A 13,864-nucleotide genomic window follows, 5' to 3' on the forward strand; every position below is an offset into this window, starting at 1 on the left:
ACCCTCTCCCACAGGGGGTCCCGTCATGATGCCGGGGTTCCAGCAACACCCCTCCCCCCCCAGAACCTGAGCCAAGACCTTGCTTCACCCCAAAACCGAGACCTTCATGCACAGGAGTGGCGGAAGACCCCCCGAGTCTTTTCAAACATCCCCTGGGCTCAGTCATCCACTCAGAAACAGGTATTTTATTCAGCAAATGGTTTCCGGGCGCCGGTTACGGACCAGGCCCTGTTCTAGGCAATGAAGACACGGGCGGAACCAGACAGGTGGCAGATGCCATGACGGTGACGTTCCAGTCAGTGTGAGGCTCAGGAGGGAGTCCCCCTGAGACCCCCCTTCGCCACCCCATTTTACAGGCCAGCTAACAGGAGGTGAGAGGCAGACGTGGCCCGTGCAGGCGTCCCCGTCTCTTCCAAACCCCAGGCAGTCCTCACGTTACAGACGCCTGCACGCCGCAGGCAAACAATGGCCCCACACACGGCCTCGTCCTAACTTCTGGAGCCTGGGAAGAGGCCCCTTACGTGGCAAAAGGGACTCTGCAGATGCGTTCAGTGGAAGGTCTGGAGACAGATCACCCGAGTCCTGCGGGGAGTGGGGGCCCGGGGCCGGAGCAGGAGGTGGGACGCCGGTCGGAGATGGGAAGAGCGGGTTGCAGGTCTGAGGGAAGAGGAAGAGCCATTCGCTAAGGGATGGGCAGCCTGCAGGCAAGAGGAGGGCTCCTCCCGGCCTCAGCCCAGGAGCACAGCCTGCCCGCCGAGGTTAGCCAGGGAGAGCAGTCTGCGCTCCGGCCGCCACACCGTAGGACGGCGCATTTGTGTGGGTCAAAGGCACCGCATCCCCACAGACTTCCACGGCAGCATGCACTCAGTCGGCCCGTGAGAGCTGCTCTCACACTCCTCTCCACCTCTCACCCCTCTGCACCCCATCCTGCATCCGCTTCACCAGTGAGACCTCACTCTCTCCGAAGCCTTGCATCTCACTGCTGATGGCTTTCCTGCTGTTAGTCCATCTCTGACATGAGGCCAGCTCTATCTTCCTGGGACACTGCTTTGGGCATACAAGTTACCCCATCACTCAAATGTTTTAATGCTCCACCCACTCACCCATCCACCCACCCATCCATCCATCCATTCATCTATCCACCCACCCATCCATCCACCCATCCACCCATCTATCCACCCCACCCATCCACCCATCTATCCACCCCATCCATCCACCCATCCACACATCCATCCATCCACCCGTCTATCTACCCACCTTCCCCCATCCACCATCCATCCATCCATCCATCCATCCAGGATAAAAATCGCAGATGGATTCCACACCCTCAACTTGCACTGAGATCACTTACGTGGCCTTTGAGTTAGAATCCTGCAACCTTTGATCACGGATTTCCTTGAACTATGACCTTCCTCTCTCTCGTCTCCAAAGAGCGTTCCGCAGACCCTGAGTCCCGTGTGGCAGTCCTAACGCCAGACACCTGACAGCGAGGCCTTCGGCCTTGAGCCTCTGCTCACACACATCCCGAGTCTCCAGCCAGCTTGCTTCCCGAGGACCCGGCACAGGTCTCGCCCTCCCAGTGGCCTGGGCCTCTGCGCTGTCCTGACGCACCCATGTCGGGCGGGTGCTGTGGGTGACCAGGGATTCGTGTCCGGGGTCACTGTTTAGGCTGAGGTACTTACTGGACAACCCACATCTGAGTGAGAGTTAGTAGATCTGCCCACGTCCCTCTGCCTTGGGCTTGGTACTGAGATCTGCCCACACCGAGAGGCTGACATGGCGGCGCTGAGTCCGTGCTCTTCATCAGCGTTAGTTATGAAGTTAGCACAGCCCACAGGGACTTTGGGAGAATGGAAAAGAAAAGCCCGCGACTACCGTGTTTCCCCGGAAATAAGACATCCTCCGAAAATAAGGCCTACTTACAGGTTTCCTTCTGAGTGAAATATAAAGCATCCCCCGAAAATAAGGCCCCCCTAGGCTAAACATGAGAGATTTGGTCCACTGATTCTGAAAGAAATGGAGTCACAAGAAATTCACCAGGAAATTCAGGAATTGGATTGTTATGATGATGTTCCAGAAGATGATAACATGATTGTCATTGAATAAATGAGTAAATTCTTGATACTGTAGGATTCACAGTTTGTCTGGTTTGTGTTGACAACTACCGTACTACCGTACCGTATACAGGTAATAAATTTCCTTTATTTTCATTTAACAATAAATGTGTACCGTATTCTTCTTCATGGAAAAAATAAGACATCCCCTGAGAATAAGACCTAGCACATGTTTGGGAGCAAAAATTAATATATGACACTGTCTTATTTCGGAGAAACAGGGTATTTCAGCTTCTAATTCTAAAAAATATAGAAAAATTACAGAGAGCAAGATGGTAAACACCATGTCGTTGTCAACCAGAACATGGTAATGAGGGCCGTGTGAAAAGTCAGCTGTGACCCGGACAGGGATGCTCAGTGGTTGGGCATCCTCCCATAAACCAAGAGGTGGCTGGTTTGAACCACCCCCCGGGTCACATGCCCAGGATTCCGGCTTGGTCCCCAGGAGGGACTATGCAGGAGGCAGCCCAGGGCAAAGTGCGGGCAGGCCTGCTGTGAGCAGACTCCGAAGCGCCATTCCGTAACAGAACCACCCAGCCCGGGGTCCCCAGTGCATTCAGGGCTGTCTCCCCACACCCCACAGCATGCTCACATGGTTAATGCACATTTCCACCCAACGCAATGGAACAATTTCAACATGAGAACTTTGAGAAACAAAGATGAATCCAGAGTGGTGTTTTCTTTGACTGCCATTATAAATCTCATGACACGTTCTTGTGGCCAAGAATCACTCATGCAACATAAAAAAGTCCTACATTTCAGGGAGAAACAGATAGTGGTGCCATTTCAAAAGTAAGCAGTTCTTGCAGGAAGAGCCAGAGGGTGACAGCAGTCAGAGCCGAAGGGGGCTGACTGGGGTGAGGGTACGTGTTCTAGCTCTTGACGGGGGTGTCAGCCACACAGATGTAAACACGCTGGTCAAAATGCATCAGATTGTACATGCAGATCTGTGTCTTTCACTACGTAAATTTTAGTCAGTTTTCAAAACGATTTAAAGGTGAAACGTGAACTTGTCATTGCTGGCAGTCCGTGTGCCGGGCCTGCTGCCTTGGTGACGGTGGCGCAGGCTGAGGTGTGACCGTCTGCGGGGTGCTGTGAGCAGGACGGATGCCCCCGGACAGGGCAGGACACACCCAGCCCGGGACCAGTGGCCTCCCTGCCCTCACAATGCCCCGGGGAGCAACCCACCCCCTGGCTGCGTCGGGGGAATGCTTGGCACAACTCTTCATCCTCCTGTTTATTCCTGTCGCTTCGCTCACAGAAGCCCTCTGCCCTGCCCGGGGCAGCGCCTCTGCACCTCGTCCAGCACAGGGCCTCTGCCTCCTCACTCAGCTGTCTGCCCGGCGCAGAGATGGGTTCTGTGTCAGACGTGGCCACTGCGAGACGCCCACCAGGGGCCCTTTATCCTATTTTTAAAAGACACATTCTTATCGATTTCAGAGAGAAAGGAATCATCAGTGACGAGAGAGATTCATGGATGGGCCTGCTGCACGCCCCACACTGGGATGGAGCTGTACCCAGGCCTGTGCCCTGACCGGGAATAGAACCGTGACCTCCTGGTTCATGGGTCAGCGCTCAGCCCCGGAGCCTCCGCAGCTGCTCCCCAGATGCCCTTTAAAAGCCGCCGGAGACAGAGGTCACGTAGCGGAGAGCCTGTGTCCCAGGGGGGCACGTCCCAGGTGAGGGGAGTCCATTCCCATCCCCTCTGGCTGGGCGACACGCTGAGGAGCCATCAGCAGCCTCTGAACCTCGCGGTGAGGCTCGGGGTCACCGGCACCTTCCTGTCTCCAGCCCCTGGGATCGGTGCTTCATGTGCCAATGGCAGGGAGCCAGGGGAGGCGCCAGGAGCCGGGGGGCTTGCTCGGCTCCTGCTCCTCGGCCAGAGCAGACCAAGCGCTTCCCACACGCAGTCAGACTATTCCTTCCGACAGTCTCTGCTCCATTAGGAACACGCTAACACCGAAGCCACCTCGGCCTGCGCAGAGCATCACGCCCGGTCCCGGCATCAGGGTGACCCGGCCGCTCGCCACCTCCACAGCCGCTGCCAGCAGCGCCCGCCGCCCTCACAGCGAGGTCTGTTTTCCGGGCGGCGTCCTGCCAGGCTCTGGCAGGCGCAGCGGGCTCCCCTGGGCAGGGCTGTTGGACTTGGACTCGGCCACACCGGGATCCAGTTTGTTCCAGCTCAGCCTGCCCGGGGACAGGCCCGCGCCTCGCTCGGAATGAACGGCTCAGCAGGGCGTCCCCCAGGTGCTCCCGACCCACCCCTATGGGGAAGGACACAGGGAGATGGAGAAAGCAATCCCATCATCAAAACCCCACGAGGCTCCCTCACTCAGAGGGGGAGGGGAGCGCGAGCCGGGACCCCCGTGTGGCCCTGGGGCCCGAGGCAGCTGGCGCGTTCCTAGATTTTCACACTCAACAAGCCCTTCCCCTGGGACACAGGCCACAGCCCAGATGCCCTTTCTTCTCCAGGTTCCTCCCTCCACAGGGACGGGGAGCCCCGGCAGGTCCCCGCGTTGAGAGGCCAGAGCAGAGGTCTGACTCTCTCCCAACCTTGGGGGGCGGGGGGTGCGGACACTCCCCACCCCCCACCCCACGGCCCTGCCAGACGCAGTCCTGGAACCACTGTCTGCAGACCCAGCCCTCAGGAGGTGCGGCTCCAGCCCAGACTCCTGTTGTGAAGACTGAAGCGGTGAAGTAGCTGTCCCCCAGGGAAAGGCCAGGGAGGGAGGCGTGTCCTGGTGAGAGCAGCACGGCCACAGGACGGGGCCCCGTGGTCTGGCTCCCACTCCGACTCCTCGCAGGAAACACGGGGAGACGTCCTGAACGCGGCCAGGCCCACACGTCCCCCTAAAATGGGGGCGATGCTGCCAGCGAAAGTGGGGATGGCTGACCCTGAGACCCGGCCCTGTGACCATGTGCCCCTCACCCGTCCGTCCGTGTTGGCTCCTGCGTGAGGGGCGCACGGCGGCTCCGGGGTGAACGAGCGGGCTCACTCAGGGCAGGTACCCGGCCGGCTCTGGGGAGCGCCCTGCCTGCAGTGCTGGTGCCCAGCGGAAACAGGAACCCAGAGGGCCCCGCAGGGTGCCGGCACTGAGAGCAGGTGTGTGGGAGAAGGAGCAGGGAGCAGGGACGGGGAGGCTCTGATCACCGAGGACGGCCTGGAAACGCCTTCCTGGGATGTATCTGAGGGAAAGCTTGACGGAGACGAGGCTGGAGGGTGTGGGTAACAAGGGGCAGAGATTCCCAGAGACCACAACGGAAAAGGCCCTGGGGCCACAGCTATGAGATTCGCTGAGAAACAGCAGAGAGTAGGGGGAGGGGGGCCACGGGAAGTTGGGGGCAACTGGGCCTGCAGGGAAGGGCAGTTGGGGGGACCAGGCCTGCAGGGGAGAGCAGTTGGGGGGACCAGGCCTGCAGGGGCGGACAATTAGGGGGGACCAGGCCTGCAGGGGAGGGCAGTTGGGGGGAACCAGGCCTGCAGGGGAGGGCAGTTGGGGAATACCAAGCCTGCAGGGGAGGGCAGTTAGGGGCAAACAGGCTGACAGGGGAGCAGTTAGACATCAATCAGACTGGCAGGGGAGTGGTTAGGGGGAGATCAGGCTGGTAGGCATAAGCAGTTAGGGGCAATCAGGAAAGCAGGCAGGCGAGCAGTTGGGAGCCAGCAGTCCGGATTGTGAGAGGGATGTCCGACTGCCTATTTAATCCCCATCCTGATGGGCCACCCAGGGTAAAAGGTCAGTCGAGGGGGCCCAGATTGGAGAGTGCAGGCTGGGCTGAGGGACACACCCCCGTGCACTGGCCTTTAGTATTTATGTAAAGATATAAAGGAAGATGTATATATATATATATATATATATATATATATATATATATATATGTATATACAAATATTATAATTAGATATTTAGCTAAAAATGCTTCTTTATCAAATTGTTCAAACACATATCATAAAACCCTGCTGTATTTGCATCCAAGAGTTGTAAGCGTATTATCACATGTGATGAAAAAACCATCAAGATGCTAAAACAAAGCAGAGAAGGAGGGAAGGGCTCTGACTCCAGGTGAGATTTCCCCTCAGGACCTGGAGCTGACAGCCAGCCCAGGAAACAGGTGTTTCCGCTCAGAGGCATCCCGGCCGCCTCTGCAGCTCAGGTCCACAGGAGGCTCTCGATGCCTGCGTTATCCCAGTGTCCTGCCGCCACTTCCCCCGTGCAGCCCCTGAAGACACAGGCTGTCCACTTCAAATTCACCCTTTTGCAAAGCAAATTCAAGGTTGAATTGCTTTGCAAAAGGATGAATTTGCTTTGCAAAAGAGTGAATTTGTTTGGAAAAGGGTGAATTTGTTTGCAAAAGAAAGAAGAGTGAATTTGCAACGGAATATTTCTCTATTAGACAGAAAAAGGATGCACTCTCTCCACATCACCAGGACGTCACAGGGGAGGCTGCACCGCAGAACTAGGCGGTCCCAGCGGCAGAAAAGGCCTTGCTGTGCCCACTCCTCCTGCCTGAACGTACAGATCTGTCCGGTTAGAGAACCAACTGATGCCAGTGGCACCCACAACACGGGCCTGTGCCAGGCCCCTGAACCTGTCGGCGTGGGGAAGGAGCTGAGGAGCGGTTCCGAAACCCACGCACCTTGCGGCCTGTCTTCTCTGTGCCATGGGCTCGGGGTGGGCCCATCTGAGCATGCCGCCTGCTTCACAGGACCCAGATATTTCTGTCCCTGGGAACCCCGGCCGCCGGCTACTGGCCAGATCCCCCAGGGACGCCACAGAGGATGTGGCTCACTCCTCCTTCCTCTCCCTCTGAAAGGAGCCGTCCCCATGGCCGCCCGCCCTGTGAACTCCGAGGGCCAGCAGCACACACAGCCTCCCCCTTCCCCCGTCTCCACCTTCCAGACCTTCTCTGCGTGGAGCCACGTCAGACGCAGAATCCTGAGAAACCCTCCTTTCCACCCACGACCCTGGGGTCAGACTGCCAGGCTCGAACCTCAGCTTCGCCAGTTTTATATACTAGTGGCCCGGTGCACGAAATTCATGGACATTAAAAGGGAATTAATCAGAGGAAATATTTTAATATTGCTATTGGCCCTTTCTCTATAACAGAAGTGTCAGAGATTAAAGAAAATTAGTAAAATGTACATGAAAACCTTCCTCCTGTCAGAGTCTGGGGCACGCCACGGGACCCAGAGTCAAGTCCCCGCCCACCACTCACACACACTTCGGAAACGCAGGAGACCCATACCTGGCAGGCTCCACCCCCCAACAAGCCCCTCCAGGCAGGGGGCACAATTTCAGGTCCCCTGTCAAGCCCCACCAGGCGAGGAGCATGGTCTGAGGTCTCCCAGCCCAGCGCTGGGGAGGGGGCGTAGCCACAGGTCCCCTGGCCCAGCGCTGGGGAGGGGGGCGTGGCCTGAGGTCCCTGTCAAGCCCCATGGGGCAGGGGGCCCAGACAGGCACCAGGCAGCCTCAGGTCCCTGCTGTTCAGTGGTGACATTATGGCGTCCCAGCTAATTGTCATATTTCTCTATTATTAGATAGATTCATTGATGTCAGAGAGGAAGGGAGAGGGAGAGATAGAAACATCAATGATGAGAGAGAATCACCGATGGGCTGCCTCCTGTATGTATGCCCCACACTGGGTTCGAGTCCCAACCCAAGTATGTGCCCTGACTGGGATCGAACCATGACCTCCCGGTTGATAGGTCCATGTTCAACTGCGGAGCCATGCTGGCCGGGCGATGCTCTATGATTATAAATACTAAAACAAAAAACATTTGTCACAGAAGTTTATTATTATTAAAAAATATATATATTTTATTGATTTTTTACAGAGAGGAAGGGAGAGAGCTAGAGAGCCAGAAACGTCGATGAGAGAAATATCAACCAGCTGCCTCCTGCACATTCCCTACCGGGGATGTGCCCGCAACTAACGTACATGCCCCTGACCGGAATCAAACCCGGGACCTCTCAGTCCGCAGACCGACGCTCTACCACTGAGCCAAACCCGGTTTCGGCGGTCACAGAAGTTTAGGACTCTGAGATCCAACCTCTAAAGTCCCCCGCTGCCTGAGGATGAGGACACCGTGGAGAGAGCGCCTGGAGGCCTCGTCGGCCGGTTACAACGCTGCCCAGGAGAGGCGGGGTACTGGGAGGAGAGGGGCGCAGGGGAGGAGGGGGTGCAGCGAGGTGTTTACAAACTGTGTGAGGAAACCCGCTCTTTACAAAGCCAGGAGCCTCCGGGCGATGACTGATGGCTCTTCATCTCAGGAAATGCTCGGGCCAGTGGGCTATGGAGGCCGCTTCACACGGGGTCACCACAGGTCACACAGGGTGGAGAGGACATGGGTGCGGGGGTGAGGGGTGGGGTTTGGGGGTGTGGACACCAGGAGGCTGGGGACCTCGCAGGAGGCTCAAGAGAGCTGTGGCAGCCAAGTCTGGGGGCCCAGCTGACCACGTCCACCAGACGGAGGGAGCAGCCGCCCTGGCTCAGAGGGGGGTTATGGATCCACGTGAGCCACGTCCAGTCACCCCAGGAATGGCTAGGCTCACAGGCCAACAGCGCCCCCTGCTGCCAGGGACGGAGCCAACTCCCAGGCCACACGGGACGTATTTGGAGAGTTGTGACCATTAGAAAACTATTGCGGCCGAACCGTCACATTCCTGAGGATCCTGCAGCTAGACGCCCACCATTCAGCCACTTAAACCACAACGTGCAGTGAGCTGATCACAACCACGGCCACAGTGATAGCTCGTGGACAGAACGGAGCCGTGAGGGGACTGGCAGGGGCAGGACGTGACAGGCCTGAAACCCACTCCTAAGTCCCAGGAAAGCCCGTCCGGATCCAGTCCTGGAACTGAGTCTAAACCTAAAATGCCGAGTGGAATGCGTACGCACTTTGTTGTCCACTTGTCACCGTGCTTGTATGTCATACGTGTGCGCAACGCATATATGTGCAAAGCAAGGTTTTTCCCCCCAAAAGAAAAATGCCGGAAGGGAGCGCCTACCTCCTCCCGGTGGTTCTTGATGGGCATGCAGAGGATGCTCTGCGTCCGGTAGCCCGTGATCTGGTCCACTTCCGCGTTGAAGCGCGGGTCCTGGAAGGAAAGAGAAACGACTTCAGTGACTGGCCGGGCAGACGCCGATCGAGCTCCCGGCTTCTCCGGCCAGAAGAATCCAACCGTCAGCTTTCCGCGCTGCTTTGCATCCAGCTCTGTTGTTGTAAGAGGCACCAAATCACACAAGTTCGTATCATTTTTGACAAAGATGAATCTAAGTCCTTCTGAGATGCTAATGATTATGAGAACCAGAAACAACACAGATTCAACGTGCTCAGAAATAAAGGGAATTCAAAGCATTAACGGGTTTGGACAGCCTCAGTCACCCCAGGGGCATTCGGCTTGCCCTCCCATCTCGCCGCCGCACTGCTCGGGCGCCTCCATGCCTGGGTTCACGGCCCTGAAACTGTCCTGTAACCCCGTCCCCCCCACCCCCCGACCTTCCCAACTTCGCTTTTGCTGGTGATAGGTTCACAGTTCTTAGCATCCTGCTCTACTCTCTCCGGTGTTCATACAAATTTAAACCATATCTTTTCTCCCTTCTTTGACATGTAAAAAAGCCGCCTGGCCTGAGCTGGTGTGGCTCAGTGGATAGAGCGTCGGCTGGGAGACGGAAGGTCCCAGGGTCGACTCCAATCCAGGGCACATTGCCTCGGTTGCAAGCCCTGGTCTGGGCTCCTGCAGGAGGCAGCCCATCGATGTGTTTCTCGCACTCACATCCATGTTTCTCTGTCTCTTTCTTCTTTCTAACAACCAACGGAAAATATCCTCGGGGGAAAATTAAAAAAGCCACCTGGCCTCAGTCACACTGCAAACAACCCCTTCATCTTCGGAACGCTTCTCCCGTTTCACAAAGCACACCACGCACGTCCGGTGATCACAGGGACTCTGCAGGCGGGGCAGGTCTCCATGCGGCGGAGAGACAGGCAGAGGCTCTGCGCGCTAAGCTCTGGCGGGGAGGTGAGAGGTAGGCGGTCCGCCCCAGGAGGGACTGTGCCTCGGTTCGTCCGTCTGTGGGTCCGCGTGCAGCCGGGAACCGAAGCTAAATGCACGAAGGACTTTGTCCGCCCTGGGCATCATCCATACCAAACGCGATGACCTCGGCTGCTGAGCTTTAAAGCAAGCGCGGGCGGGACGGTGGGAAAGCACGCGGGCGGAAACGGACAGCTGCCCTCGGCGGGGTGAGATCAGAAGGGAAATGCATTCCAGGACGTAAACACTGGGATGAGAGCTGAGCGCGGCCTGGGAAGTTATAGGCTCAGCCTAATAATAGCACCACTGCGCTCTGCAATCCCCTCGGAGCGCACGGAGAGCCGAGGAGCGGCAGTCTGCGGAGGTCAGCGCCGTTCTGTAAGGAGCCTGCAGCCGGGCGGAGCCGAGGCCGTGAGGGAAGCGAGTGATGGCACCGGTTCACTCAATTGGGGTCAGAAACGAGGCCGTTTCTCCCAAGAGAACCAGACCTGGCACTGAAGGTGATGCCGAAGGAAGAGTGATGGAACGGTGGTAAGCAGTATACATATTTAACATTGTAAGTAGACCCTATCTTTGCCTTCTTCTTGCAAATACGCTGAAAGTTCTATGGAGACACAGTGGAAACCTTGGCTGAGGGTCTCTGAGAAATAGTTCTTAACTGACACTGGATGGCAAAGTACCTACAGAGGCTGAGAACCGCAGGCAGGGTCGTCTGAGACCATCGGAAAACACAGGTATTTACATTACCGTTCATAACAGTGGCAAAACGACAGCTATGAAGGAGCAACGGAAATAACTTTATGGTGGGGGTCACCACCGCATGAGGAGCTGGATCACAGGGCCGCGGCATCAGGAAGGCGGAGAACCACAGGCGTAGAGGGTTTTTGTGGTTTGGGACAGTGTCTGCTCCTCTCATTTCAGAATCTCAGTGGAACCCGGAGTTCACATGGAGAGAGCACAGACGGGGGTGCGCACTGAGGTCAGGGGAGAGGTGAGGTCAGGAAGAGGTGAGGTGGGGAGAGGTGAGGTCAGGGGAGAGGTGAGGTCGGGGGAGAGGTGAGGTCGGGGAGAGGTGATGTGGGGAGAGGTGAGGTGGGGAGAGGTGAGGTCGGGGAGAGGTGATGTGGGGAGAGGTGAGGTGGGGAGAGGTGAGGTCGGGGAGAGGTGAGGTGGGGAGAGGTGAGGTGGGGAGGGGTGAGGTGGGGAGAGGTGAGGTCGGGGAGAGGTGAGGTGGGGAGAGGTGAGGTCGGGGAGAGGTGATGTGGGGAGAGGTGAGGTCAGCTCTGCCACAGGCCAAGACCGAACCCTGGTGAGGGAGAGGAGCCAGACAAGGTCTGCTCAGCCCCATCCTGACCCAACCCCCAGCCAAGCTCTTACCAAACTGCAGTTTTAAATAAATGCGCAAACCATTACAATTCAGCTTCCAATGTCCCACAAACCAGTGCCACAAGCCACATGGCATCATCCACAGCATGGCCAAGTGCCCACCACCCACCAAGCACCCACCGCCCACTGCCCACTGCCCACCACACTGCCCAGGGCCCACCACCCAGCACCCACCGCCCTCAGCACCGCCCAGCACCCACAGCACCACCCAGCGCCCACCACCTGCCACCCACAGCACCACCCAGCACCCACCACCCACCACCCACCGCCCACAGTACCACCCAGCGCCTACCACCCACCACCCACCGCCCACAGCACCACCCAGCATCCACCGCCCTCAGCACCGCCCAGCACCCACAGCACCACCCAGCGCCCACCACCTGCCACCCACAGCACCACTCAGCGCCCACCACCCACCACCCACCGCCCACAGCACCACCCAGCGCCCACAGCACCACCTGGCGCCCACCACCCACAGCACCACCAGCGCCCACCACCCACCGCCCACAGCACCACCCACCGCCCACAGCACCACCTGGCGCCCACCACCCACAGCACCACCCAGCATCCACCGCCCACAGCACGGCCAAGTGCCCACCACCCACCAAGCACCCACTGCCCACCACACTGCCCAGGGCCCACCACCCAGCATCCACCGCCCACAGCACCGCCCAGCACCCAACGCACCACCCAGCACCCACGGCCCACAGCACTGCCCACCACCCAGCGCCCACAGCACCGCCCGGGCCACCACGCTCCCCCGCTGTCCTGCCGCGAGGCCCTCACCTCGTAGGCGTCCTTGATGTTGAGCGGCTCGCCGCGGGCGGCCACGTGGCCCACGATGCCCTTGTTCCACTCGAGGCGGATGCAGCTGCTGGACGCCTGCTCCAGCGTGGAGCCCTCGGCCACGTCGAAGAGGCGGCTGACCAGGAACTTGTCGTTGGAGCTGTCCTCGCACACCAGGAAGAGCGAGTAGCGGTCGGCGGCGATGAGGCCGTGGATGTGCAGGAAGATCTTGTGGCAGAGCGCGGCCACGTCCAGGTGGCTGGAGATGTCCTTCACCAGCTCCAGCAGCCGGGCGCACTGGTCGCCGTCGCGGTCGCGCTCGAACCGGCGGGCCGGGAGCGGCATCTGCTGCTGCTTGTCCGCGTCCGAGAGGAAGCTGACCGCGCCCTCCGCGTCCTTCACCACGATGGGCCGCAGCGGCCGGTCGAACTCGGAGGCGGAGATCTTGCGGGCGGGGGTGCCCGGGGCGCCGGCCTCCGCGCGGGGGCCGGGCTGCGGGGGGCTCGGGCAGGACTCGGCGCGGCCGCGGCCGCCCTCCTTGCTGACGGGGATGGCGTGGACACGCTCAGCGAACCAGGCGTTGACCATCTCCCTGAAGGACAGAGCGGGCAGTTACCTCCGGGCCAGGCACGGGGCGCCCCGAAGCTGCAGACCCCCCACCAACGCCCCGGGTAACGGTCCGCGGTGCCATCGGGAACGTGAACAAGGCAGCTTACTACGGCAGTGGCTTTTTGAAAAAAACTATAGAGAACCATTGGTCCAAAGGACATTGAAGTTAAATGTGATTTAAAATATGACGTCTATGCACATGGCTGCAGATGTCTGACCTACAACACACCAAACCCATCACGTCTGCTCCTCCAAACCAGCGGAGATTCCCGCGTCAGGCTGCACTGGATGACGCGCTCAGGAGACAGACACGCGGAGGTCAATTTGTCGTTTAAAACAAACTCGTTCTGAAGTTAAGCCTGTGGAAGTTAAAAGCCAGCGTGGAGCTAAGTTTGTCTCGCTGACAGGCTCGCTGTCGGACGGCTTTCTCCATGTCACTGCACACGGATTCGATTGAAAAGAGAAAATGATCAGCAATGTGATGGGGCTGCAGGAAGACCGTGGACTTCTGGGTACTTCCCTGGACACGGCCTGCTCGGAGCCAGACTGTCAGCTGGTGGGAAGGTGATGACTGTAAAGTAGGCAATCCTTAGGTTCACACATTCAGCCCAAAGCTTTAAACCATTCGTTGCTAACGTGCTCTCCTGCGAAGGAAACCTACTGAATACTGACCCCGCACATCAAGGCGTGGCTGATTCAAAACCCCCCTCCTTGCAAAGCTGTCATCTCTCACTAACCGGCAGTGCCATTCCTATAGACATTTTAAAGTTCTTCTTTTGAGACTAACTTCCAAGGAAACCCATAAGACGCAGAAGAACATGTTTATCTACAAGTTGGACTAGTCTCTCACGAAGCCTCTCTCCCCAAACAAACAAGTAAAACACCCCCCCCCCCCCAAACCTAGAGAAACAGCTCCCTCAGAACCCAGGTTGTAAG

The 13,864-nt window shown here is 58.1% G+C and overlaps 1 protein-coding gene across 4 annotated transcripts in view; it reads right to left on the reverse strand.

The window, feature by feature from the left end:
* Positions 1 to 13,864, reverse strand: part of PDE5A (phosphodiesterase 5A) — a 91,574-nt gene that overhangs the window by 61,233 nt on the left and 16,477 nt on the right. For all 4 annotated transcript variants that reach the window (XR_014794978.1, XM_084883400.1, XM_084883402.1 and 1 more), the window contains exons 2-3: positions 12,320 to 12,911; positions 9,125 to 9,214 (exon numbers count right to left, since the gene is read on the reverse strand). Coding sequence is in view for 3 of the 4 variants with exons in the window: in XM_084883400.1 (XP_084739526.1) it covers positions 9,125 to 9,214; positions 12,320 to 12,911 (682 nt within the window). In the remaining variant the exon portion in view is untranslated. The remainder of the gene's footprint in view (positions 1 to 9,124; positions 9,215 to 12,319; positions 12,912 to 13,864) is intronic.

The sequence above is a fragment of the Pipistrellus hanaki genome, assembly GCF_964339955.1.
Source record: "Pipistrellus hanaki genome assembly, chromosome: 5".
In the NCBI taxonomy this organism is placed as follows: domain Eukaryota; kingdom Metazoa; phylum Chordata; class Mammalia; order Chiroptera; family Vespertilionidae; genus Pipistrellus; species Pipistrellus hanaki.